Source organism: Condylura cristata, unplaced genomic scaffold (assembly GCF_000260355.1).
Source record: "Condylura cristata isolate star-nosed mole 26May11 unplaced genomic scaffold, ConCri1.0 scaffold00008, whole genome shotgun sequence".
In the NCBI taxonomy this organism is placed as follows: domain Eukaryota; kingdom Metazoa; phylum Chordata; class Mammalia; order Eulipotyphla; family Talpidae; genus Condylura; species Condylura cristata.
The window spans coordinates 22,897,011-22,924,104 of NW_004567109.1; the positions used below are offsets into that span (position 1 = coordinate 22,897,011).

At 56.9% G+C, this 27,094-nt stretch overlaps 1 protein-coding gene across 1 annotated transcript; it reads right to left on the reverse strand.

The window, feature by feature from the left end:
• Nucleotides 1–792: 792 nt before the first annotated feature.
• Nucleotides 793–27,094, reverse strand: SLC2A1 (solute carrier family 2 (facilitated glucose transporter), member 1). Its single transcript, XM_012722561.1, has 10 exons — nucleotides 26,827–27,094; nucleotides 15,621–15,716; nucleotides 5,610–5,770; nucleotides 5,225–5,465; nucleotides 4,500–4,662; nucleotides 4,226–4,413; nucleotides 3,887–3,991; nucleotides 3,420–3,521; nucleotides 2,147–2,350; nucleotides 793–1,790 (listed from the first exon to the last, which is right to left on the reverse strand). The coding sequence occupies exons 1-10, from the start codon at nucleotides 26,842–26,844 to the stop codon at nucleotides 1,590–1,592; spliced, it is 1,479 nt and encodes a 492-aa protein (XP_012578015.1). The 5' UTR covers nucleotides 26,845–27,094; the 3' UTR covers nucleotides 793–1,589.

The following is a 27,094-nucleotide window of genomic DNA, read 5'->3' on the forward strand; positions in this document are numbered from 1 at the left end:
ATGGCCCATGGTGTACCAAGTATTTAGCGCTGAAGACCCAATGAGCCAACTGACTTCCTTCCATGAAGTTGTGACTAGGAAGTTAGAACTTGTGATAAAGGCCTATGGGGCCTCAGGGTAGGAACAGCTGACATGCTCTTGAAGGTCAGGAGTGAGGAGAGGAGGACAGTGGGAGGTGGAGACAGCGGTTTATAGAACGGAACCAGAGCGGGCATATTTCCAAAAGAAATAGATGGGAGCGGCAGTTGGAAAGCTCACTGGGCTCAAGCGGGCACAGAACGTTTTCTGTGTGTGTGAGGAGTGGGATAGGGGGTAGGATTTATCTAGTATGTTAAAAGCAGGGTTTTAAAAAATGTATTTGCTAAGCTAGACATGTAACTCTTTAGCCTGTCAAATGCAGGTACAGTACCTACCTCACCTTTAAGATCAAGGCTTGAACATCAAGATCAGCACGTAACTATCATTTTTGGAATAGCAACTAAATGATATAAAATGGGAATGCCTTGAATGCCATGCTACCTAGATTCTCTGTAGATACGGGGTGTAGCATATAGGCTTGGGCAACAGAAGGCACTGATCAGAGATGCTCGTAAGAGACTGCGTAAGTCAAATTGTGGCAAGCCACACACGCTAGCGGCTGGTGGCTTCTTTTCCACCACCATCCAAATCTCCCTATCCTCAACCAACAAGCACTTCAAAACCATGTTTCTAAAAACCAGCCATTTATATGGTGAAGTAAGTTACAGAGGGAGTAAGGTGGTGTATTTACAAGTTGGTTTGTCCAACTGAGAGTATAACTTAGTGTCTGTATGTAACATTGACAACCAAAAAATATATATATAAATATCTTCCATCTGTACACAGCAGGGCAGGAGTGTCCATGTGTTCTTGAGCAGTGAGTTCTCAGCCTCCCACGGCCTCCTTTGATGGTGAACGTCTGGCTGTCAGTGCAAAGGAGACTAGAACCTGGCTGCCCAACCGGACCCTTCCTCTCTCCTCCCTGCACTCCAGTGCTCCCAACTGGTCTTAGGCAAGGAAAGATTAATTTGAGTGGTTGGGCAGGAAGGGAAGGGGCAAGTCCTAGTGGAGCCTGACCTCTAAGATGAGATCCAGGCCTGCAGAAGAGAGTGGCCACATCCTCTACTTGGGGTAGAAGCCTTAAGTTCATAGTTCGATTAGTGTGTCGTCGACGGGTCCTAGGTCCAGCCCTATAGATTAACTTGGTGAAGAAGGCAAATGTCTAGGAAGGACCTGGTCTTCGCCCTTCAGGCATTGAGCTACTAGGGTGAAGGTGGGGGTGTGGGTACAGGAAACTATGGCTGATAAAAAAATAATAAAACCAGTAATAAAAAAAATTATAAAACCTGTTGCTTGTATAAATAGAGCCGAGCAACAGTCTTGCTTTTGTTAAAATCCTGGAGCCATTAAGTTCTGAATATTATTCTGGACATCACTGCTGGCTGAAGAAAGGAGCCCCAGGCCTAGCTCCGCTGAGATGGGTCGGTCTGGAAGTCTCTTCCAGCTGCTTGTGTGCTCCATGAGATCCTTGAGGCTGCTGGGAGCAGGCCCGGCTGGCGGTGTGAGCTGCCTCACACTTGGGAATCAGCCCCCAGGGGGTGGAACAGCTCCTCAGGCGACTTGTCACTTTGGTTGGCTCCCCCCTGCCGGAAGCCGGAAGCAATCTCATCAAAGGTCCGGCCTTTAGTCTCAGGAACTTTGAAGTAGGTGAAGATGAAGAACAGAACTAGGAACACCGTGAAGATGATGAAGACGTAGGGGCCACACAATTGCTGAAAGACACACAGACAAACGAAGTCTTGAACCTACCACATCCTGGCTGTCGGCCGGTTGAGTACCTTTACCTTTGCTCTGGAAAAAGGGAACATCACCACCTGTAACCCAGGAATGTGGGGCCAAGGAAATGAGGCACCGCCTGTGCCTGACAAGTAACGGGCTCTCAGGAGCAAACTCCTGCTGTGGTGCAGAGTAAGGGATAACTGGAACCGAGCAAGTCAGGCTCCCCAGCACTAAGCCCTGCACACCTGAGCCTGACCCCTCCTCAGCAGGACTCACTGAGTACAGCTGGGACACATCAGGACTCCTGCGCCAAGGCTCGCAGCAAGTGCGGAGACACTGGGGCCCTCACCTCTACATACTGGAAGCACATGCCCACAATGAAATTGGAAGTCCAGTTGGAGAAGCCAGCAACAGCGATAGCAGCTGGGCGCGGACCCTGGCTGAAGAGTTCGGCTACAATGAACCACGGGATCGGGCCAGGGCCAACTTCGAAGAAGGCCACGAAGCCGAAGATGGCCACAATGCTCAGATAGGACATCCAGGGCAACTGGTCCTGTTGGGGATAAGAGAGAAGGGAGGGGCATTAGGTTGGGTGAGGTGGAGCCTCGGGAAAGAGGAACCGCAGCCGTCGCTGTCGCTGGCCGGCAGGCAGGAGACGCGCACTCTGGACCTGCTGCCTGGATTGTTTCCTCCTCTGAGCAAAATGATTTAATTCCTGCAGTCTGGCTGGGAGCTCCGGCCCACCCTCGGGATGGGCCTGCGGCGTGGTGGGGGAGGCGGCAGGCGGGAGGAGAGGTCTCAGGGAGCCGCGACTGGCTGTGGAACAGTGCACCCTCCTCAGACAGCTCGCAAGAACACTCCCACAAGGGCCCCCCTTAAGCAGACCCCCAGGGAGTGGTTCTACATATAGTCATTCTCTTTAAGAAGGCTTTGGAGTGAGTTGTAGCCTTGGGGGTTTCACATCTCAAACCGTCACCTGCTGGTCACCTGCTGATCCCTGGCCATGGGCCAGGCCAGCTCTGAGCAGTTGCCAAGCCACCCTGACCTGGCTCAGCTGCACAATGCGGCCCTGCTGCTCTCCCTGCCAGACTTTAGGCGGTGACGTCCCTCCCTGTGACACAGGTTATCACGGGGGTTATAGGTAACCTGAGGTCAGCTCCTGTGTTCACCCTTCGTCTGAAACATCAGCTTGATTGGTGCTAAATTTCCACACCTGGGAAGTGGAATACTGAGCCACACCTACAATTCCTGAGAAAGGAAGTAAGATAAGGCCTTTCCACGCCTCTGCTGACAAGGACAGCATTTTCAAGACTGTTCTGAAGATGAATTAAGGCCACAGGTGAAGACTTACTATTGGGCAGAGTGATCCCCTGGGGAGAGGGAAGTTGACATCCGGGACAGAGGTGGTGCGTTGAGAAAGTACCAAGCAGGGTGAATCAGGATGTAAGTGGGATGGAGGGAGCCAGAAGGCTGGGCCAGGCCCAAAGCGAGGGAGGGTAGGGGTCAGAACCAGAAAGCGAGCAGCCCCTTCCCACCCCACCCTGGCCAAGCTCTTTGGGATTGGCACCCCACGTGACTCAGCACCTATCCTCTGTGCCTCTCCCCAGAGTGTGGCGACTCACCAGCAATGCCAGGGCGATAGTCATGAGCACGGCACAGCCCGCCATGCCGGCCAGGCCGATGAGGTGCAGCGTCCGCCGGCCAGCTCGTTCCACCACAAATAGCTGTGGACAGAGAAAGGGTCAGGCCACCCTGCCAGGGCCCGCTGGGTCGCTCCCTGCCACCCGAGGCTCACCCCACGAGCTTGGGAGGCCAGAAGCGCTGCAGATATGGAGAGGAAGACAGTACCGCCTCCTCTCTGGGGGTCACACAAGGAGTGAGGGGGAGAGAGCTGGCCCCACAGCCACACAGCTGAGCGTCCAGGCCGTGACCTTGGATGAGCACTGCACTGGGGTCATCAGTGTCATCGGCTGCTGCATAGTGAATCCGACATGTAGTGAGGACGAGCGAGCTGGGGCTTGCGAGCAGGCGGCACACGCCCGGCTCAGTCCCGGCGCCATTCGGCCAAGAGGCCCTGTGCTGGACTCACCGACACAACAGTGAAGGCCGTGTTGACCACGCCGGAGCCGATGGTGGCATACACGGGCTGCTCCACGCCCGCCTTCTCGAAGATTCTCGTAGAGTAATAGAAAACCTATGGACAAAGCAGTCGCTGAGGCTTGGCTGGACACTGTGGCCCTTCCCTGGCCTCTGTCCTGGGCTGACAGTAAAGAGGGCACTGCGTCCCTGCCCTCGGGGTGTGGTTCCACAGGCCAGGGCCCCCCACGGTCGGGGCTTGCTGCTTACTCTAAGCTGGGATCTGTTCGCAGCGGGCATCTGACCACAGGGCTGGTCTGGGGCCAGAGGAGAGGGCGGGTGGGGCACTCACAGCATTGATGCCTGACAGCTGCTGCGACAGCTGCAGCACCATGGCGATAAGGATAGGCTGGCGGTAGGCGGGCGAGCGGAACAGCTCCAGGATGGTGACCTTCTTCTCCCGCATCATCTGCCGGCTCTCCTCCTTCATCTCCTGCAGGTCGCGGGTGACATCTGACGTCCCACGCAGTTTCTTCAACACTGGCGAGGACCGGAGGGGAGGTGGGGGTGACTCAGCGGAAAGAGGCCGGGGCCGGGGGGTGGGGAGGGGGCGGGCCCTGCCCTACCACTCTTGGCCCTGTTCTCCTCATTGCGGTTGATGAGCAGGAAGCGGGGGCTCTCTGGGCAGAGGGGCAGCAGGATGCACTGCAGCAGGGCCGGGATGAAGATGATGCTCAGTAGCAGGGGCCACAGGTCGTCGTTGCCCAGGATGGAGTCCAGGCCGAATACCTGGGGGCGGGGCGGGGAAGTGGCTGTGAGGGCCCCGGCCCTGGGCCCACCCCTGGAGGCCTGCAGGGGCATCACGCCAGTTCCTGCTTTAGGGCAAGGGCTCCAGTTTTAAAAGCTCAACCTCACTGAACCTCAATTTGCTCATCTGTCACAGGGGAGAAGCAGGTCCTTCCTCACATGAGTGGGAGGACACGTGTCAGGCCCAGAGCGTGTCCCAACTGTACCAGAGGACATTCACACACGGGGCAGGGCGGCTGACTGCAGGGTGGTTACAGAAAGGCTGGAGGCAGGAAAGTAAAGTGTAAAAGTAAAGAAAAGTGTGTAAAGAAAACAGTGGGCTGCCCTGTGGTCGGGTCCCTGGGGTGAGGAAAAGACACGCCAGATCCAGCGGGCTGGGGTGAAGAGGGCCAAGCCAGCTGGACTTGCACTCCACAGGGAGAGGAACAGCCCAGGGGACCGTAAGTGGCGGTGTGTTCTCTGGGACTTGCGCCCGGGACATGTCGCTCGAGGCTGTCGGCAGGGCCGTGGGAGGCTGAGTGAGGGCAGTGCGACAGACGCTTACCTGGGCGATGAGGATGCCAACGACAATGCCGAGCTGGTGCAGGGTGCCCAGGGCTCCTCGGAGGGCCGTGGGGGACACCTCCCCCACGTACATGGGCACAAAGCCTGTGGTCAGGCCACAGTACACGCCAATGATGAAGCGGCCCAGGATCAGCATCTCGAAAGACTTGCCCAGTTTTGAGAAGCCCATGAGCACGGCGGACACGAAGGCCAGCAGGTTCATCATCAGCATCGAGTTCCGCCTGGGGGTGGGGGCAAAGGTCAGGCGGGTCTGGGGGTCACCCTAGATCCCCAAAGGCTGAGGCATAGTAACAGGCCAGGATGTGTCTCCACGTCCCGCTCCCACCCGGGGCTCCCTGGGCAGTCAGGACCCCGCTTCTGCTCACCGGCCAAAGCGGTTAACAAAAAGGCCTACGGAGAAGGAGCCGATCATGCCCCCGACAGAGAAGATGGCCACAGAGAGGGACCAGAGCGTGGTGAGCGTCGTGGGTGAGATGTATTCCCCATAGCGGTGGATCCATGTCTGGTTGTAGAACTCCTCAATCACCTGCAGCGGGAGAAGCGGTCAGGTGGGGCGTGCCCCAGGCCAGGACCCGCCCCTCTTTCCTCTGCTCCTAGCTCAGAGGCAGCTTAGAGGCCCGTTTTATTAAAGGATGCAGGAGTGGGCCTGGCGCCAGCCCTGAGTCAGACACAAAGGCACAGCCGGTTCCTACGGGGAGCCGAGCCCTCCTCCCACCTCCCTCTTCCCTCCTCCCTCCTCCCTCTTCCCTCCTCCCCTTCCCTCTTGAGGGCCTGTTTCCCCAGGTGAGGAACAAGGGCATAGGCCTCACACTTCTGACAACCAGTGCTCTCACATGGTCAAAGGGTTTTTGGGGATAATGACCCCAAATGACCAAAGGTGGAAGTTCAGGCAGAGAAAGAAATGCTTCCCACTCAGCCCTTTGCGCCTCCTGGTGCAGAGGCCTCAGCTCCTGCCGCAGCCAGCCCTCCCGCTCCTGCCACTGGCAGGAAAAGGCAGGTGGCCAGATGGTTCTGCCAGTCTGAAAGTCCTGGGAGGGAGGGATGGGCCGGCTCCTGGGGCCTGCTGTGACCCACTCACACACACCAGCCTGCTGGCAGAGACCTGCTGCACAGAGACCTCGCTGCTGCTTTCTGCCCCAGGTCCAGCTCCTGGTGGCTGACCAGGCCAGGGAGTGCTACCTTGACAGCCCCTCCCCTCTCCCAAGTGTCGGGGGAGGGAGGTATAAGGAAAGCGAGGACAAGGAAGGAGTTCCAGGAACCAGACACCTGTTCCAGCAATGGCAATGTCCGGTAGCTTGCCCCTCCCAGGGGTGGACCTGGAAGATGCCTGGTTATGTGGCAGGCAGCACGTTCTGCCATCAGCAAAACACACCTGGCCCTGGCCACACCCCCAGCCACGGGTTGAGGCTGAACAGCTTCCTGTATACCCATCTCTCTCACCACCTCTTTCCTTCCCTCCCCTTCCCCCTCTCTGATGTGAATCATCCTGGCTTCAGTCCCAAGTCTGCATGCCCTGCCCCTCACCAGCTCCAACTCCAGCTCGACCTGCCCACAGCCACCACCCCGCATGCCTTCCCACACGCTGGCACGTGGCCGTGGCCACACGCACTGCCACGCAGCGGCAGCATCTCTGTTCAGCTGCTCTTGCCCACCCTCGACCTCCCGAGTCTTGGGGGTTGCGCAGAAGAGGAGGCTGAGGTTGGCCACAACTGCCAAAGGGGACGCCAAGGCCAGGTCCCAGGAATGCCCGTTGAGTGGGCTCGACCTGGTCCCACAGGTGCAGCACGCCCTTAACCTCTAACCGCCTTTGCCCTGCCCTGCTGCCATGACTGTTCCTGATCTGTCCCTGGCAGAGGGCAGTCTCCAGAGCGGCCTTCCTGAACTGGAAGTCTGTCCCAGGAAAGCCAGGGGGCACAGGGGTCAGGGACCTGGTTCTGGATGTGGACACAGCCACGTCCAGTGCCCACCTCGGGTCTATTTCCAGTGTGATTGAGAACAAGCTAATTCACCTCCGTTGGGGACCTCAGCAAGCCCCACCTCACAGTGCTGCAGGGTAACAGTGAAACATACTTAGGGCGCTCACACAGTGCCTGGCACTGGCACCACTCCTGAGCCAAGGAACCCTAAAAGCACCCCACTGTGTTCCTGCTCTAATCTGGGGGGAGTGCAGACCACTGACAAGGTCTAACCAGGCCTCGTCCCCTAATACAAAATCAAGGCCCCTGCCGGTGAACGGTCCAACCTCTCCACCTGCCGCCAGCTGCTTCTGCCTTTGCTGCCCACCACTCCGGGTACCGGCCTGGAGCCCACCCTGCCTCGCCACCTGCAACCCGCAGAGGTCTCCCATAAGCCTGTGCTCCCTGAGGGCAGGGGCCTCAGCGGCTCACAGCTGGGCCTGCCCCAGAACACATGCCAGGGCCAGCGAGTGGAAAGGTCAGTGAAGAAAGGGCCTTAGGTCCTTGTCCGGAAGCCCTGGCTTTTGCTGGGGGCAGAGAGAAGGCAGATCTGAACAAAACAAAACACAAAGTGCTTGTGTTCTTTGGGGGACAAAACCAACCCCACAGGACAACTGGGTGGGTACAGCAATGCTTCATTTATCAAGCTCTGCAAAGAACACGCTGTCCTGGATAAGGCACTCTCCAGATAAGTGACGCTGGCCCTCTGATGGCCCGGCTCCCTGACCCACCATCAAACTGGCTGCTCTACGTAATCAGACCCAGCGGGAGCAAGGCCCCAGGGCACTGGTGTCCCAGGTGCTTCCGGCAGAGCTGTTTGTCTGATGGTATTTAAATATTTGCAATCTGTGGCTCTCAAGTCTCCCCACCCTGCCTCAGGTTTGTCCACATTATCAGTCTATAAATGTTGCCCAGAGTCAGCTTTATGAATTGACTTGAAGTTGTGCACTAAGATCAAGTGAGTGAGCGCTGCGTCAGTGCTGTGAGGCTCCTCTCGGGCTGGCTGGAGGTGCAGTGGCAGCCGAGAGGCAACCTGTCAGTGGGGCATCCCAGCACCCCTCACCGCCTGTGGCGACACGGCTCAGGGGGACCAGACCTTGTCCAGGGCCAGCTCCTGCGACTCGGCTGTCTGCTCTTCAGGCCACTGTGGGGGCTGGCGGAGGAGGAGCTGGCACCTTCATCTTCTCCTTGGCCCTGGGCTCCTCCTCCCACCTCCCCGCATCAAGGGGCTCTTGCCTCTTGACCTGGTGCTAGAGTTCTGGAAAGAAGCTACGCTTGGTTTCCATTCCTGCTGTTAGTGTGGGAGCCTCAGTGTCTGTTCCCCTGAGAACCCATGTTCGATAGGGGCGCAAAGCTGGCCCTCTGCCCTGGGAAGTCATAGGGAGCCCAGCAAGAGAGAATCAGAGGGACCTCCGCTGCGGAGAAGTTTTGGGGGTTCACTCACAGTCCTTCACATCCAGCAGAGTGGCAGCCAGGCACCGCTAAGGGAAGAGCTACTTACTATTCCACTAACTGTCCACAGACTCTGGTCCCCACCGCCTAGCCTGGCTCGTGGTTCTGCTCCCGCAGGCCAGCTACTGCCCCCCATGCAGTCGCAGTCAGTCACCAGGTTCTGTCTCTCCCACTCTCCACCCAAGCAGCAGCACCCAGCTCTCACCTGGGTCCTGCTCCTGACCTTCCCATCCACCCAAGCCAGATCCCGCTCCCCACAATCACTCCAGCACGCGGCAGGAGCCCTGCGAGTCAAAGGCACCCAACTTGGCGGTCTGCTGGGTCAGCTCCCTTCGAGTTCACTCCCAACCTCCCCACTGCCGACGGTGTGTGGGCCACCCTTGCTGGGGAGTCAGGAGGGCCGGTTAATGTGGTGGGGGGCCCTGGTGCTGAGGCACTTATTAGAGACTTCTGACTTCTGTCCACTCACCCCCTCACTGTGCCTAAGGAGCGAGGTCCCCCATGGGGGCCAGCTTGGAGAAGTGGGCAGTCACCTTGGACTGGAGGCCTGCTAGTAGAACGCAGTTCTCCTGGGGGGCCGGATCACACCTGACTCCGTCATACTCTCTCAAGGACGGAGAAGCCGCCCTCTATAAGGAGCATTAGGGGCAGGGTTTCCATTTCTAAACTGCCAGAAGACAAGGAGCTGATAGTGGGGCGAGAGCCCGAAGGAACAGGGACCTGTCTCGGGGATAAGATCTTCAGGTCCTGCTTTTCTGCCCTGGGCAGAGGGGCTGCAGGCTGGCAGCACCCCAAGGCACAGACTTCAGCTTGAGAGATTTTTAGGGCTCAGAGAATGAGATGACCACTTTATAGGTGGTGACTCAGTGAGGAGCATATGAGTCAAAATTTAGAGCAGGGATGAACATTTTATAAAAACTAGGTAAAAAACATTAGGGTTGTCTGACCACGTGCTTATGGTTCTCCTTCCCTCCCCCCCACCACACCAAGACCTTAAAAAACTCCTCTTAGCTCATGGGCGTCGGCCCTCCTGCCAGCCCTTACCAAGAATTGCAGGCTACTGGCACCTGGGGTGGTCTCACCGCCAGGCATTGTTCTCCCTGAAAGCCTGGTCTCCAGATCATCCTGAACATCTAGTGCTCCTTAACGCGAGATGGGGATGCACAGAATTAATGCCAGCCAAGCTCTGAGCTCCAGCTGGGAGGTGGGAAGAGCCAGCTGGTCAGGTCAGCCTGGCCTTGACCCCTATTTCCTGTTCCTTGCTTTTCCCTTCTCCCCCGACCCCCAAGCCCTCCCTCCATCCTGCGCTGGCTCCCATTCAGCCCAGGGCTATGTCTCCATGGCATCACCCTCCAGCCACACCCCAAGGTCAGCTGGGACCCAGATGCTACAGGTGCGCTGGACAGATAGCCCCGTCCAGCCCTGCCTGCTGTGTCCCCAGGGGCCTCGTCCCAGGCCTGGGACGAGGCCCAGGCAGCAGGTGGAGATTAGAAGCTGGGCGCCCAGCCCCCCAACCCAGAAGCGCCACCTGGGTTGCTGCTCTCACCTCCCAGCCACAGGTCCCGGCCTGGCCTCCTGGGTCCCCCTGCAGACAGACGTCCACGCCCTGCGGCCTTTCCTGCCTGCCCCCTGCCTTCTGGAGGAAGTGTCCCCTCCACCCACCACTCTGCCAGGCTCCCCGGATGATGTGGGCACCCCATGCCTCGCACTTTTACTTTCCTGCCCCTTTTCCTTCTCCCTGCTAATGGCCTTTCAAAGAATGCAAGGTTACTCCTTCCTGCAGAGGGAGCCTTCAAACGGGCCACTAACCCCCCGCCCCCCCCCAGGACTTCAGCAATGTCCAGAGGCATTTTTGGCTATGCTGGCAACGTGGGGTGCCTTAGGCCTCCAGCGTCCACGTTTCCATGACTGTCCTGAGAAGGGGGCTGTGTGTCGCAGCCCGGGGGGGGGGGGCGGGGGAGGTAGAGTGGCCGCTGTTGGTAAACAAGCCGTGAGTCTGAGTCTGAGGGGCGTAAGGGGTGACTTGCTGTGACAGGGTATAATGGTGTAAGAGGTTGCGCAACCGTGTGTGGGAAATTGCTGAGATGTCTGTACATGACTGAGCTTGACTCAGCTGGGAAGACAGAGCACAGCGTCTCGCCGGCAGCAGCTGCAGGTGTGTCAGGGTGTCTCAGGGCCGTCTGATTGGCACGCAGCTGCCCCTCCTTCCCAGTGGTCAAGGACGCAGACTGCAGTAAACTCTCGTTGTGGCACTCACTAGCTGTGCGCCCTTGGTTCCATCACGTCCATCTCTGCGCCCCAGTTCTTAATAAATCAGGGACTACAGTGCTTGCTGCAGTTATTGTAGGGAATAACCACAAGCGCCTGGCAGGCACATGGGGGGGGGGGGGCTGTCGGCTGTGACGTTCGTCTTAGTGGAGATGGAGGGAAGAGGGGACCCAGAACTGTTTGGGTCAGGAGAGCACAGCTCGGCTCCAGGGAGGGGTGCTGCCTCCGTAGCTGCTCAGGGAGCTGGGTCTGTCTCGGGCAGACCTCGCCTCCTCTCTGGTCCAAGTCCCGCCTCTGTCAAACAGGGCGCCCACGGGTCATCAGGCCCCGTCCAGCCCGCGCCGTCTGGCTTCTGAGGGTGCCTCATTCTCAGGCATGCCTGACACTGTCCCTTGGCCAGGAACCCATGGCTTTTAGTCATCTCTGTTGGCAACCAGGCCATGGGGGAGGGAAGAGACAGTTCTCAGACCCACCCAGTTTGGTGCTCATGATCCTGTTCTCTCACCAGCTCTTTCTCCCCCACTAGTTCATCTCCCCGACCTCCTCCCCTGGGAGACTGTTAGGGCCAGCAAAGTCCAGTCAGTCACCAGGAGGGACGTCACAGGGATGACCGCTGCTGCACGCACACAAGTGGGGGGTGCGGGGGGGAGATGAGGAGGCCTGATGTCAGCCCTGGTTTCCTCTACTAGAGGGGGAAACCTCAGCTCCACCCATCTGCGGGGTTACTGCGCGGAGATCATTTATGGGAGGTGCTTGGTAAACACTTAATGATGATTAATTAACTACTTCCAGGAGGAAGCCCTCTGGGGCCCATTTTATAGTAGAAACCGAGGCTCTTCTGGTAATTAACAGGAGCACTGGCATCTTTATCTTCAGTGGGGCAGGTTCCTCGGAAGAGCATGCCAGCCTGGCCAGGCCAGTGCCATTTCTCTGCGTCCTCTGGGCACAGTCAGCGTGTCTGGCGCCTGGCATTTGGCGCCAGTGGAAGGCTCTGAGCAGCCACCTTGCCGACAGAAGGTCCTCGCTGCCTGACACCTGCCCCTCCTTCCCGAGAAGGGCCCGCGCTGCTGGGCAGAGTGCACTGCCACCTCCACAGAGCTCCTCCTGCCTCGTCACTCCCACCCCAGCGTTAGTCTTTCCTTCCTCTTTGCTCTCACGGCGCCCCTGTTAATGATCCTCCAGCTTCAACCCGGGGGCCCCCTGGATGATGAGTCTTTGGAGGGCGGGGAAGAGCCCAGCTCAGACCCTGGGTTGGGCTGCTCCACCAGGGCCAGGATGTGCCTGTGAGCTCACAGCCAGGTCCCTCCCACTGTTCGGGAGAGTGCCTGGCACAGTCCTCGTCGACGGGAAGCGTTGGCAGAACGGAATGGTGGTGCCCGCCCAGAACTGCGTCTTCAGGGTCTGCCCTGACCGTCAGTGTGGGGAGGCACTGACATCTCCCCCGGGTCCTCCTCTGTGGCCCCTCTTCACATGTCAAATGTCTCACTCCGAATCTGCTCCTGGTTGGCAAACTCCCAGCCCGCTTGTGAGAAGGGCTGACGCGTGCAGAAGTAAACAGAAGGCTGGCCTGAGAGCGTGCCGGGAAGCACCGTGGCGTCTCCACGTACACACTAACAGTCCCGGCCACTCGGTCCCTCGCCTCGGTCCTCAGAGGCCAATCTCCAAGCTGACCTTTGGACAGGTGGCACCACAGTGCTCCCGCAGGCTCAGCTGGGTCTTTCAGGTGCTGGTCAGTGGGCCCCACCCAGCCCCCACAGCCGTTCTCACCTTTCGCCTGTTTCTGGTTAGACAGGAAGATCTAGAATTGGAGAACTCCACCCGGGATTTGTGCACAAGCACAGCCTCAGAAGTGTCGCCAGCCCTCCTGGCTGGATGCAGCCGACCCTGTGCCTCCATTCCACCACCACCTGCCGCAGGGGGGCCTCTCCGCTCCTGCCCCTCCCCTCCAGGTTCCTTCTTACATGCTTAAAAGCTGATTGTTCAGGGCCTCCCTGGTGGCGCCATGGGTGAAGCCTCAGCACCATGAAGCTGTGGGCAGCCACTGCAGCACGTTCCACCCCCACCAGGAGCTGACCCACATGGCGCAGCAGACCTCTCCTGACCTGCCCGCTGCTCCCCTCAGTAGCTCTGCCTGCTCCTTTCCCCACTCTGTCTCTGGTGAACCCTCTCACCCCTGCACCTCTGGCCTACACCCCAGCTATTGTATGCATAAATAAACAAATCTCTTAAAAAATACATAAGATGAAGTTTTCATGTTTAAAAATCGTCCCCTCCGGCCACCACGCCGGCCTCCTCTTCCCCCTGCCTCTGGGAGGAGCTGTGTCTACACTGCCCGCTCCAAGCTGCCTGCCGGCGATGTCTACCCAGTCGACTCTACCCAGCAGCAACCTCTGCACCCCGATCCACCACAGACTTCCATCAGACCTTTCGCCTTCAGAAAGAGGTGTCTGGTTTGCCCAGGCAGCTCTCACGCTCTCCCTCCACTCACTAAGTGCCGCTGTGAACAGGCACCACTAAGGCCGTGGCGGAGAAGGACCCTGCCTCGGCGCACCCAATCTGTCCTGTCGAGTTCCTGTCTCCTGGTTCAGCGGTGCCAGCGCTTTCCCTTCTAAGAAACCTCTTCAGTCAGTGGGGATGTTCTCTGGGGCTTGACCCTCAACTTCTCTTGTGATTCCATAGTCTTTCCAGCAGATTTCTCTGCTGCCACTTGTCAGCCAGTGACTTTTCACCAGCAGCTCAGCCCCCTGAGAACAGACCCCCACATGTCCAAGGGCTTCCTGTGCAGGTCTGGCTTGGACACACCGAATCTCAGTCCCTGCACCTCCTCCTGAACCTGCTGCTCCAGAACTGGGAGCCGTTTTTAAACCCTACTCTCCTGTCCTCACACTGAACCCCTAACCGGCTCCTGCCCCTTCTTCCGACTGTTTTCTACCCTATTGCAAGCAGCTTCCTCACTAGTTTCCTGGTCTCTTATCACTCATTCTCAAGTCCATCCACTATCAGATGCCTGAATCATTTGCCTAAAATGCAAATCCGGACCCAACTGTCCTCTCCACTGTGTCCCTACTGTCCTCCTGTGAAGTCCATCCCTCCCAACCTGGCCTTGGGCTGGAGCTCACACACCATCTTGGTTGTGTGTGACATATGTGAGGACTGGATATTTTGCAGATAAAATCTATCCACAAGACGCTTTGTGGCCTTCCCTAGTGATACACCAGGCTGCTCACCTCTCAGCATTTTATTCCTACATTTGCAGGTGGATTTCCATGCTCACCCCAAGCTTGTTGTTTCTGGAGAACATCTCCTTTGGCCTGATCCTCAGTTCTAGCTCCATCATAAATTTACTAGGTGATCAGTCAAGATGTCACTCAGTCCTTTGAGTGATTCACCTTTGGCTATACTAGGGAACTTTGAAGCCTCAGTGTTCAAGCTGTACCCAGCGCAATTAGAACAGACCCTGGGAGTGTCCAGGGCACCTGTGTGCCACTGAGTGAGAACACGACCTTACGCTAGGACTGTGGAGACTGGCCACCTGGAAGTCTCGTCCCTAAGGGCACCAGCTCAAGGGACACACCTTGGCAGGGCTATTCACAGCACTCAGCAAAAGCAGGGTTTGGGCTGCTACAAGCCTGGGCCCAGGCTTTTCAACAAGTCTGGAAAAGTCCTGTCACCTCCGCTGCAGCTGATTATGACTCAGCAGGTCAAGGCTTCCTGGTGACCTGCTCCCCAGGCTCGGGTGTGGCCCTCACAGCCACCCTCTGCCTATTTGGAGGCGGCCCAGCTCTGGCTCCCAACACTGCCCAGCGCCCCTGAACGGGCCCCAATCACTCAGGAGTCAATCACACTCACTTTCTAGCCTCCCCTTTCTGGACCGTGCACGCACCCGGCCTCCGTGGGAGGACAGCCCAACACCGTGAAAACAGGGCTTGCAAGATTTCTGACTCGGTCATTCACTAGCTGTGCGACTCTGAGCCCTCATTCACCCAACCTCATAAACACATGCAAAGGCTCGGATTAGAGCAGTGCCTTTTCCAGTCCCCTTCCTGCCCCCCTCTTCTCCTCTCCCCTCCTGAGGCGGGGGGCGGTGGAGGTGATGACTGTGGTCCCTCCCAGTCTGGACATTCAGGTGGACAAGTGAGGACAGATCTGGGATGCATGGAGCAAGCACAGCCCTCCCCCGAGATCCCAAGGGCAAGATGCCATTTTTGCTTTGACTGGCACGGGGCCTCCAAGAGGAGAGCCAATTTTAACCCAGAACAGGATGCTGTACACAGCCTGGGAGTGAGCACAGGCCTGTGGACCACGCGGGAGGAGGAGGCCCCAAAGCAGGCTGGTGTCAGATACCAGCTCCATCTCTGGCCGGCTGGGTGACACGTGGGGGGGGGTTGGGGGAGGCTTCTCCCCGCTGACTGCTCCCCCCACCTGCAGGATGGGAGGGGAGACGGCGGGCAGGCTGCCTGCCTCGGAGAAGCAAGTGAGACGAGCACCGGATAAGCCCTCTGGTACCTCTGGTACCTCCAGGTGCCGCGTCACTGCAGCATCATTCTACCTCGTGGACAGTGGCTACTACACATCGGTGTTGGGTGACAGGTTGGTCAAGATGACCGAGTTGAAGTAATTAACCCTGCCTTCAAGACACAGGTGAGTGTGTTCAGTGCACAGGTGTTGGTGTGCAGAAGCCAAGGAAGGAACGGTACTCACCTTCTGGGGGGCATTGATGACCCCAGTGTTGTAGCCAAACTGCAGGGAGCCAAGCACTGCCCCTCCCACGGCCAGCAAGAGGCGGCCCGTCAGCTTCTGCAGAGAAAGAAGCCACACTGTTACAGGCATGTCTGGGCCCAGGGCACGGCCTGGCAGGGCCTGGGCTGGCAGGTTCCCGTGTTCAGATGGTTCGTGTGACACCTGGCACCATACCAGCCCTTCTCCCAGGAAACCTGGCCACTTCCTGACCTCAGGTGCCCGAACCGGCCGTGCTGACTTCTGATCACTGTGCTGGCCGGACTCCTTCCTGGGGGGAGAGGAGAGTTGGGGTCTTCTCTTTCTCTTTGCTCCCAGGTTGGGGCTAGAAGGGACAGGTCTTGGCATTCTTTGGGGTCTCAGTGCCCTGGCGGAGCCCTGCCTGGGGTTCAGGTAGCTCCAGGCTCTCTGATTAGAGGCCTAGGAACTAACTCGTCTATGCAAGGGCAGGTAAAATTACGTGGGAGAAGCAGCAGAGATTAGGAAGGCACCCTGGATTTGGATGCTGGCTCCCAGTTCCAGGGCATCTGCCCACTTGCTCTGTGAAGTCCAGCCAAGCCACCCTTCAGCTCTCCCCCCAGGACCCCAACCTGCCCGTCTATAAAGTAACAGTCAGTTTGCAGACACTGGAGGTGGTCTCGCCCACCCTTCTCCCCGGCCTCTCTTCGCAGGGAGGGATCTGAAGCTGGGAGGCAGAGATGAGCTCCAGTTCACTCAGGGGTCTGCAGCAGAGAGAGGCTGCAGCTCGGGGCCTCTGACACACCCCCTGTCCCTCCCAGCACCCACTGCAGACCACGAGCTTCCCAGGGTTACTTGGGCACAGGTGACAGACCAGCCAGGAATGTACTCTGGAAAAGTACACCACACAAGGCCAGTGAGGGTGTCGGGCCAAGCTGCTTCCAGTGGGAAAGGGCTGGGGAGGAAAAGGCTCTGGGAGCCAAGGCGCTGAAGGCAGCAGGCAGAAAAGAGGCCAGCAGCAGGGGCCTGTGTGAGCAAGGTGCTCTGCTAGAGGGAGGGAGGACATTTTTAAAATGAAGAAGACAAGAAATGTGACAATAGGCAGCCCTTGCCTGGTTGTGAAAGAAAGGAGCTAGGGAGAGACACCAAAGAACCGGGCATGGGAGGGGCGCACGACTCCGGCCACACTGCGCAGGGGCGAGGCCCCCACGGGACGGGAAGCTGCCCTGACCCGAGGGTCCTCAAGACCGCACTGGGCTTGCTGTTAATCAGACATGATCTGAATATGGCTTTTCACTCTCGAGCACCCGCAGGCCAACAGTTGCGAAAGTCGGGGTTCTCATATCCGAGGTTGAGAAAGGGGAAGGAGCCCCAGGGGAGCGCCGAGGCCCAGGCGGCCACCTAGCCCCTGGCCGAACTGGGCATTCATCCTGGATGTGGGGGCTTTCCTGGGTGGGCTGCCCTCCTCCCAGCCCTGTCCTCCACCGCCACACTCAGGAACATGCCCACCGTGCCTCCCTGCTCTCAACTGCCCGCCGAGCCTCTGAACTGGGGCTGCGGCTGAGCGGGGGTGAGCACAATGTCCAGCCCTGGCGGGGGCCGCCCGACTCACAGGAAGCCACCGGAGAGGGACGCTGTCACCCAAGCCATCGACGGGGGGCTCTGCGGGGCTACTGGGCACCTCGCCCCACCGAGGGGCTGCTGCCTGATGAGGCGCCTGCGTCAGTCGGGCCGTCTTTGGGTTGTTCGGGGTACGCACAGCAATGCATAGTTTGCTAGCAATGATTTAATTAAATGTGGCCTCGCTAGATAATGGCATACATAAAAGATAAGGCTCTTTACGCAGTGACTTGGGAAATCCTCCAAGCTATTTTAAGTAAAAAGTGAGCTCCTGAGTCGCGTGTGTTGGGTGTGACTGGAGGAGGGGAGGGGAGTACATACAAATCTAAGAACTTAAAAAGAAATACTTGGGCCTCCCTGGTGGCGCAGGGGTTAAAGACACAGTACTACCAAGTTGTCTCCAGCCCTGGGCTCATGACTTCGATCCCCAGCCAGGGAGCTGACCCACATGGCACAGCAGACCTCTCCTGACCCACCCGCTGCTCCCCTCAGCAGTGTGTTTCAGTTGATCAGCCTGTTCTGCTCCCCACTCTGTCACTGGTGGGCCTCTCACCATCACCACCACCTACCCACTTCTGGCTGCACCCCAACTCTTGTATGCATATGTAAATAAATCTTGAAGAACAGAGAGCACTGGGCAGGCAAGGCCATCCTTGGGATGTGTGAGGCACACTTTTCATTTTAATACCCTTTTGCATAATTTTGAATTTTGAAACATGTGACTGGCCATCTATTCAAAAAGAAAAACTTTTTACAAGCCCTGTGGTTTCATATGACTTAGAACAAAGCAATTTAAATAAAGTGAAAAATAATACAGACAATCCTTGGAGCTGGTGAAAATCCTGGCCACCCCAGCAAGGCTGAGAGGTAAGAACTATGATTACAGGCCCTGATCTCAGTCTGGCTCCTCGTTCCAAAGTCTCCCAGTCTCCCAAGTCTCCCAGTCTGAGTCACCCGGGGCCCACCCACTGAGCAGATGGAGCCTCCGGGGAGATGGGGCTGCTGTGAGCAAGGACAGCCCCAGCTCCTGCATTTGGCTATGGACAGGGCAAGGTCAAACTCTGCTCCTGTTTACCCCTTGCTCTGGGCTGTATCCACTTCTACCTGAGCAGGCTGCTGGATCAGGACCCACTAAAGTGCTCGTGACCATGCTCTCGGCCCCAGCTGAAACAAGCCCCAGTTCTGGCATCATGGAACAAATCCAGTGAGGAGACTCGCGTGGTCTGAGCGTCAGTGGGGGTTGGGGGGCCGGAGGGTGAGAGAAGGCCACGTGAGACCCCTGCAAGGAGAGGCATCTGACTGTGCCGGAGGTGACAAAGGAGTTGGCAGGACTTGACAGGAGTCTGCAGGGGACTGGGAAGAGTGGCAGAAATGCACAGGACAGACAGACCAGTACCTGCAGGGGGAGGATGGTGGCAGCCAGACCAGTGAGTATCTGCACTCGCCCCTCCTCCAGCTCCATCACTGCAGGACTTGGAAATCAGGAGTTGGGGGCTGCAGGCCAGGACTGCTTCCCTTTCCCTGGGAGCCGGCAGGCGTGGTGGCCCTGCCCAAAGCCAGTTTCCTCACACAGGGAGCTCCTTCCCGAGGCCTGCAGTCAGCTTGTTCATCCTGGGACCCTGCAGGGCTCGCTCCACGACGGCCTGCAGCTCAGGCAGGGAGCCAGCGCTGTGCCACCTGCCCTCCTGCCCCGCCACCCCGGGCCTGCAGCAGAGGCACCATGATGAAGCCCTGCCGTTCCGCGCGTGTTTATGGGCCAACTGATGGAAGAGCTGCGGATGGCTTAGAGGAGTGTGAACCCCTCAGTTTGTGGTTTTGGGGTAAAGACTTTCTTAGGAGTGGTGGAGTAACTCAGAATCTCGAATCTGGGACACCTTCTAGAACATCCATGCTCCTCAGGCCTTTGTCCTTGCTGTGAAGCTCCAGCTTTTGCTTCCAGCAGTTGGGAATACCTAGCTCCAGTTCACCCACCTGGCCTAAAGAAGGGCGCCTGGTCTCGTTGAGACCCGGCAAGGCAAAGCAAAGCCACCACTTCCGAGTTTAGCTTTTTGGTAAACTGGCTCTTTGTGTATCCGCTTTGCCAGACTTTTAAATTGGGCACTTATCAAACCATTAATGAAGAAAGAAATATCACCACTAACAGATGGAAACAGGCCAAAACTGTGCCTCACTCCAAGCCTGTACAGGGTGATGGAAGAAAGAACTCTGAAGCCAGGCTGCCCTGAGTTCAGATTCTGGTTCTCCTAGGAGAGCCACAAACAGCAGGTGCCAGGCTCAGGGCCCATGCCAGAGGACCTCACTCCCCTACACACCCCGCCCATCCCAATTCTGGAGGTCCCAAGCCCATGGAGAGCTCCCTACTCCCGGGAAGCCACCAGCTGCCAGTTTCAGGATCTCTTCCATACGCTGGTGTGCTGGATGGCACGAAAGTTTCCACCCAGCCTGCGTGCCCTTCCTCGCACGGTGCTCCAGCCGGGGGTTGGTCTGCTACAGGCCCTGAGTGGGTCTCGGCAGAGGGAGGGCGATAGTCACTGCCATTCAGAGCAGGACACTCCCTGTGGGAGGAGGGTCCTGAAGCAGTTCAATCTGTCACCTCCCTCCCCCCACCTTTCCCACAGCCTCCCACATGGTTTCTTGGCCTCCTGTTCTGAGAAGGGGCAGCATCCCAGGCACCTTCCTTCCTTCTAGGACGCACACTTCTTTGCTAATATTCCATCTGAACACAATATGGATTACAACGGAAAGAAGCCCAAGGAACTTGGAAGGGCTGGAACACCCTCCTGGGGTAGATGGGGCCTCTAAGGTCAGAGGGCAGGAATCCAGGATACTCCGCAAACAAAAGCCAGGGCTGGGGCTTGAGTTCTTGAATCGCAGGGCTGGCTGGCGGTTTACCCTCGAACTCTTTTCTCCTGTCAAACCTTTTCAAAAAGAAGAGTGATGCATCAACGCTCAATGCCTGACCTTCGGGTGACCTTAAGCATTTATTGTTCTGGAAGCCATTTCCTTCAAGGTTCTAGTGATGGCAGGACTTCTGCAAGGCTGAGCCTCTTGTGCACCCCACAGGGACCCTTAAGGCAGTAGTTCTCACCAGTCTTTGCCCCATGTGAGGGAGCAGCTGTGTTATCAGTCAGCAGCCAAGACAGGGCCCTAGGCATCACTCCAGGGGCTGTCTACCCGCCCTGATTTAGCCACCATGAACATGTGCTGGAGGAGAGATTGCTCCCACTTCACAGATGAGAAATCAGGAGGCTCAGAAAGGGAAACACAGACCACCAAGGCCCTCGGCCTCTGCGGAGCTCCATGTTGGGAGGGGGATGTCCAAGGCCAAATTCTGTGTGCATGATCATGTCCTCTTCCCCACTTCCGGATAGGGTCCCTGAGGGAAACAAGGTTTCTACCTGGTGCTTTCAATGTAGGTCAGGTTCCATGCGGGCAGCTCACCGGGCCTTGCCCAGTCCAAGCCAGGGCAGCCCAGGCCCAAAGGCACAGAGCGCTTGGCCACGTAGGTGGGTTTGCTCTAAGTCAAGCTTTGCGAACTATGGCCCGTGGCTCAAATTTAGTCTGCTGGCTAAGGATGGATATTTTATATTTAAAAGTAAACCCTTTTTAAGTGGGGGGCAGGGGGGAGAAGGCTAATGCTATGTAATACATGAAAATTATGTAAGTTTCAATGGCCAGTGATAGTTTCACGGAAACAGACACATTCAATTGTTTATCTATTGCTTATAGCTGCCTTTGTGCCACACTGGCAGTGCCCAGTGGTAGAAGACAAGGGCCTTGTGGCTCACAGGGCCAATGACATTTACTTATTATTTAATCCTTTAAAGAAAAATTCCGCCCATCTCAGCTAAGAGAGCTTCCAAGCACTGCTTCGTGCAAACCCAAAACACAAACTACGCAAGACTTTCAGAGTCTTCCGGGCAGAAACAAATCACCCTCCCTAAATAACCAAAAGGTGTTTGTCCTAAAACAGGGTGTTAAGTGCAAACAGCTGGCTCCCTGGACTGTGTGTGTGGGCCCTGAGTCAGGACCGGGATATGTGGGGGAGCTGACATCTCTGGGGAAGGACCCTTTCGGTGGTGAGACAGGTACCAATTCAACTATGATGCAACTAATTTGATGAGGTTATGAAATAGAAAAAGGTCCCTGTCACTCTCAGCAAACAAGTTTAAGTCCCAGTTCCCTCACTTGTGTGACCTTGAAAAGTCCCTTTCTTCTAAGACCTCCAGTTCTTCACAGAGGGGTTATGTAAGTACAAGAAGCCACATTACTGAAGAAATAGTGCCTGAATGCAAGTTCTCAACACAAGTCTAGTCACTGGGGATTCAGTAATAAATGAAACCAAATCCCTGCCTTTGTGCAACTCTATATTTTAGAGAAGGCCAGGAACAGAAATAAATACCTAACATATATGGTGGGAAGGAGGTGGCGTGGCATAAAGAAAGAATGAGAGGTGCTATTTCTTAATCACAGGGTTGGGGGGATAGGCTTGTAATGGAATATTATGCAGCTGTTGGAAAGAATGCAACACATCTGTATTTACTTGATAGGAAAAGAGCAGCGGGGCAGATTGTTGGGAGAAAAGCAAGGTGCAAAACAATGTAGAAGGTGTGCACCTTGCTTTCGGAAGGGGGACGTCCTGAACCTGCGTGTACCCTGACATTTGCTTGTATGTGCAGAAATACCTGAGGCGGTGGGTGACCTGGATGGGCGTGCAGGCCTGCACAGAACTATGTGGAAAGGGTGATCCAGTTACATAAAAAGGACATTTATAGACACTCATGCACAAAGGGAAGTCTGTGAGCACCAACACCAAGCTGTTACGAGTGGGAGAAGACCTTTATTCTTTTATTTTGTAAACTTCGTAGTTGGCACCATTATTTCTGCAATTTTTAAAAATCCCCACAACCTGACCCAGAGAAGTAGGTCTTATCCATAGTTGAGGAAACAAGCCCAGCGAAGGTGTGAAAGGGTATTGAGAGCTGCTTCGGACTGTGCCTTTTCCTGGGGGGGTCGGGGGGGGGTGGTTGCTAGGCGCCCCATCCAACAGAAGCCCTGTACCCAAAGGCTCCCTAAGAAGGAGTCTGACAAGAGCTCCCTCCCAAGCTGTGAGGCTCTGGGGAGGCGGACACCAGTCTGTCTGTGGTGCCGAGGTCTTCAGAGGGTGGACACTACCTCATTCTGCTGGAGTTCAAGACCTGGGAGCCCTGCTAAGGTAAAGCAAAGCCCCAAGTTTCTGCATTAGCTACCACCTCCCAGCCCGGTGGCTGGGTGACAGGGCCTCGGGCTCTGCTCCACCCCACCCCTCCCACAGAGGGAGGTAACAATTGGAGGTTTGTTTTGGTGGCCAGGCCTGGGCCTGCCGGGCCTGGACACAGTCTCTCAGAGCCCAGGAACCCTCTGAGCCGGCCTCCGCTATCCTGGTTACCGAACTGAGTGGCTTTGTCACCTCCACAAGTCCAGGAGTGAGGAGGGGGAAGGGTGAGGCTGCAGGTCCCAAGCCAATGCCACAGGCTGCACACTTCCCCCTTTGTTCCAAGCCTTCTCTCTGCCAGGCTGGGGGGAGGGGAGCTGGTTTTCCCGCACCCTTGGAGCTGCAGCCCAGCTCCAGACCCTGACAGCCTGTGCCCAAGAGGAGCTGGGTAACTGAGCTCCAGGGGGCTGGGGGCTGACCCAGCACCCACTAGTACGGGGTCCTTGACTCTTGGCACAGGGCAAGGGTCACCGTGGCAACGTTTATCCCTGATACCTGGCTGTACAAAGGGTCTCCGCGTAACCTGGGTCAGGGTCCTGGGCCAGTCCTAACACATTCTTAGAGGTAGCAAACTTCCCCCATCTTATAGGAGGGGACCAAGGCTGAGGAAAGCCACTTCCCGAAGGTCACAGTTCTGTGAGGCTATGTTTTGTTTCCACTCACGGGTTGTCACGTTCCGTGCAATCCTGCCTAAGAATCTAGTCTGTATAAACATCTAAACTTTTACAACCTTACTGCACCCAGAAAGAGCTTGTCAGGTCCTGATGTCTGGGAATTCCTGCTCATTGGGAGGGGGGACAAGGGTGTGCAAAGGAAAGCATCTTAAAAAAAATACTATAGAGGGTCTTCCCTGGTGGCACAATGGGTTAAAGCACCGCACTATGAAGCACTCCGAAGCTGCTGCAGCATGAGTTCAATCCCCACCCAGGGAAGTGACCCACATGGCATGGCAGACCTCTCCTGACCCACCGGCTGTTCCTCTCAAGCAGTCTATCTGCCTGTTCTGGTCCCCACTGTCTCTGGTGAATCCTCTCACCACCCCTGCACTCTGGGGCCTATACCCCAGTTCTGTAAGCATAAATCTTTTTAAAAAATACTATAGAACAGCTCAAGATTTTCTGACAAGTTTCTGCCATCTATGGCCTCAGTTTCCCCATTTGTATAATGAAGGGCTGGGCCATGCTCTGGGGGGTCCCTCCCAAGTGACTTTCCCTTAAACTCAGGCCTTTCTAGAAAGGCTGGTGGCATGTGTTGCCATGGGAGACTCAGTGTGTGACCTTGGGAAAGCCATTTTTCACTGGACCATGATGTCATCCTCCCTCACTGGGGAGGCAGGGCAGCCACATTAGCTGGCTCATCTCGGGCCTGTTATTCTCATCTGGTTACTACCTTCACAAATCAGCTCCTGATGATCCCATCCCCTGCCGGAGCACAACTGGCTGGCGGGAGTTTTAATGATTTACTGGCTAAGTGATACTCATAGTCCAGACATGCTAGAACTCACCAAAACTCACACTGCCAGAAAGCTAGACTCCTGAACAAAGGGACCGACCCAGGTGCAGGTCACCTGGGGCACAGGTAAGTGCAATACATTATAGGAGTTCAAAGAGGGAAAGAACATTTGCAGAGTTTCTGTGGAGATACATTTTCTTCTGAATTCTCAGAAACTCTGTGGCTGAAAATATCATTCTGCAGATGAGGTGACTGACCTAAGCTGTAATTCAAAAACCTCATCTGCTGAACTTAAGCTCTCTGTAACACGGAGGGCCTGGGAGCCCTGTAGATTTCTGATTTCTCCTTCATCTGCAGGACAAAGATGGCAAAGACTAGCTGGGAGTCCTAAAAAGGGTGGGGTGGGGTGGAGAGCAGCAGGAAGACTTCCAGCAGGGTGGCCCATCAGTGCACAGGAGAAAGTCCCAGGGTAGAGGGCTGGGGGATTCTACCTGCTCCCTCCCTACTTTGAGCCAATTAAGCTGAAGACCACAAGTTGCACAGGAGCACAACAGGACACAAGCAACTCAGTCCCCCATTCCCCCATGAAGCGAATGCAGCAGAAAACTTCAGAGTCAGATACATCTGGTTTTAAGACCTTGACAAGTGATACAACCTCTCCAGGCCTCAGTCTAAAATCCGGCACAAATGTGTTATGGTCTGATCAAATCGGCAGTCTCCCCGAGAAGAGCTTTATTCTAGAATATATACAAGGTCATCCATAGAGGACTCAGCCACATACCACTACCAAAGGAAATAAACTACTATAACTCCTACTGTATTTCTGTCTTTTGAAAATTTTATTTCATGTATGCTTCTAATCTACTAGTGCAATAGTGCATGAGTTCTCAAAACAGATAAGGGACTCAGAGAGAGGTGTTTTGAAGTTATCTACTGACTGGATGGACAGTCAAATTTGGAGAGTATTATAGGAAAAATACTCACCTGCTACAGCAAATGCTCTCCCTCCGCTCAGCCCCAAATGCAGGCGACTGTAGGGCATGGTAGTGGAGTCTGGGAGCGCTTTCTGATAGGTGTCTGTTCAAGTTCAGCTTAGTCCCCTACTAGCTATGTGACTTCAGGAAAGCCATTCCCTTCTCTGAGCTCCAGGCCTATGGCCCAGCAGGGCTCTATGGATCAGTGACACCAAAAGCATTTTAGCCAAGAGACTAGTAACTTTAAGTGGCTATCGCCTGCCCACTCCGAATATTCAAGATCCACTCAACAGATTAAAGACCGCTGTTGGTGGGTGTGGCACCGGCATCACTTACTGAACAGACAGTTCTTACCCTTGAGAATAAGAAAAAATTATCCTGATCTTACAGAGATGGAGAAACTGGGTCTCGGAGCGATCAAGTGGCCAGCCAGAGCCCTGAGATAACAGTCAAGTGTTTGGACTTTGGGGTCTAGAGCCCTTGTGTCCAGCTAAATTCACTTTTCCTTTTATTTTAATTTTGTTATATTCCAGCATAAAGGTTCACTCCTGATTGTCAGAAAATGTCCCAACTCAGCCTCTTCCCGGCAAGCCTAGAGGGACAGGGGAACGTGGGCGGTGGGGAGCACGGTGTCTGGATTCAACAGATATGAAGAGCCCTTACCTACTGAGGATACACTGCCACACACCATTCTACCCAGCCAAGCCCCACTCAGTCCCACAGGACACCCCACAAGGCACGGGTGTGCAGTGCCAGAGTTCTAGGTTAAAAAGTGGGCATTCGCGAGAGCCTTCCCTGCGAGGAGAGGAGAACATTCAACAGAGTAAGAGGGAGTGTTTCAAAAGAAAAAAAGTAACTTAAAAACACTCAATGGGGTTGAGGGGGGAGGTTTAAGAGAGGGAGGAAGGAACAGCTTCAGCACCCGGGGGAGGTTTAGTAAGCATTAGTTGAAAAAGGAACCGCTCAGAGGCAAAACCAGTTCTACACGACAAAAGGGGATCCTCTGTCCCAGCAGCAGTGGGTCCCCCGAAGAGGAGTCCTCGCCTCCCCCAGGCCCCGTCCTCGCCAGCGCTCTTCCCGCTCCTATTCCAGCCAGGGGTCCCATCCCAGCCCCTGGCCTCCCGGGGTTCCCGGGGGTGCTCTCTCCACCCGGCCTCCTCTGCCCCGCCCGACCAAGGGGACGTGCCACCTCGGAGCACATCCTCCCGGGACTTGGCAAAAGCTTCGGGGCCTTCCTACTCGGCAGGACCTGGGCGGCTGGCTTTCCTGCTCAGCCCTGAGTCGGGCACCCTGGGGCTGAGCGAAGGCCGGGCCTTCAGCAAGGGCCCTCCGCCTAGCAATCGCCTTAGTCTGGCGCGAGGTGGCGGAAAACACCCACCACCAGGCCGCGCACGCAGTGTGGCGCCGGGGGCAGGGGAGCGGCGATTCCCAGCCAGCCGAGGGGGCCGGTCCCGCCTCCTCCGCCGCCCGCGCCCAGCCGGGCTGGGGGCTCGACAGCGCTCAGCCAATGGGCGGCCGGCTCGGGCCCCCTCCCCCGCACCGGGAGGAGTCGGCGCTCGGCGGAGCCGGGGAGGTCGTGCGAGACGTGCCGCGCCGGGGCCCAGGGTCTACCCGCCTGCCCCGCCGCGCGAGTCGCGCGGTGCCCCCGGAAGGAAGCCAGCTATCCAGCGCGGGCCCAGCGGCGCACGCGGCGCTCGCGCGCCCTCCGGATCCCGCGTCCACCCCGCCGGCGTCCCTGGTCCCGCCGGGGCGCTGCGCTCTAGGCCAGCGCGGAGTGAGGCTCCGAGACGCACGCGGCGAGCCCCGGGTGCACAGCGCCGCCGGGCCGCAGGGAGGCCCCGATTGGCGGCGGGGTCGGTGGGGGTCCACGCCTTTGTTCCGGGCGGGCAGGGCCGGCGGGCGCGCCACTCACCTTGCTGCTGGGCTCCATGGCCGCGCTGCGCTGGAGGCACTGGCAGCGCCGGGTGCGAGGGCGGCGACAGGCGGGCGGCGCTCTCGGGCTGCGCTTCTGTTCAAGTCCAGAGACCGCGGCTCCACTCCGACGGCTTGGCCTCGCGCTCCCGGGCGCGCGCTCTCCCGCTGCGCACGGACCCCGACCTTCGCGTTAGCTGGAGCCGCGTCGAGTTGCCCAAGAGCCCACAGACCAAGGCGTTTATAGGACCCCAGCTGTCTGAGCGGTG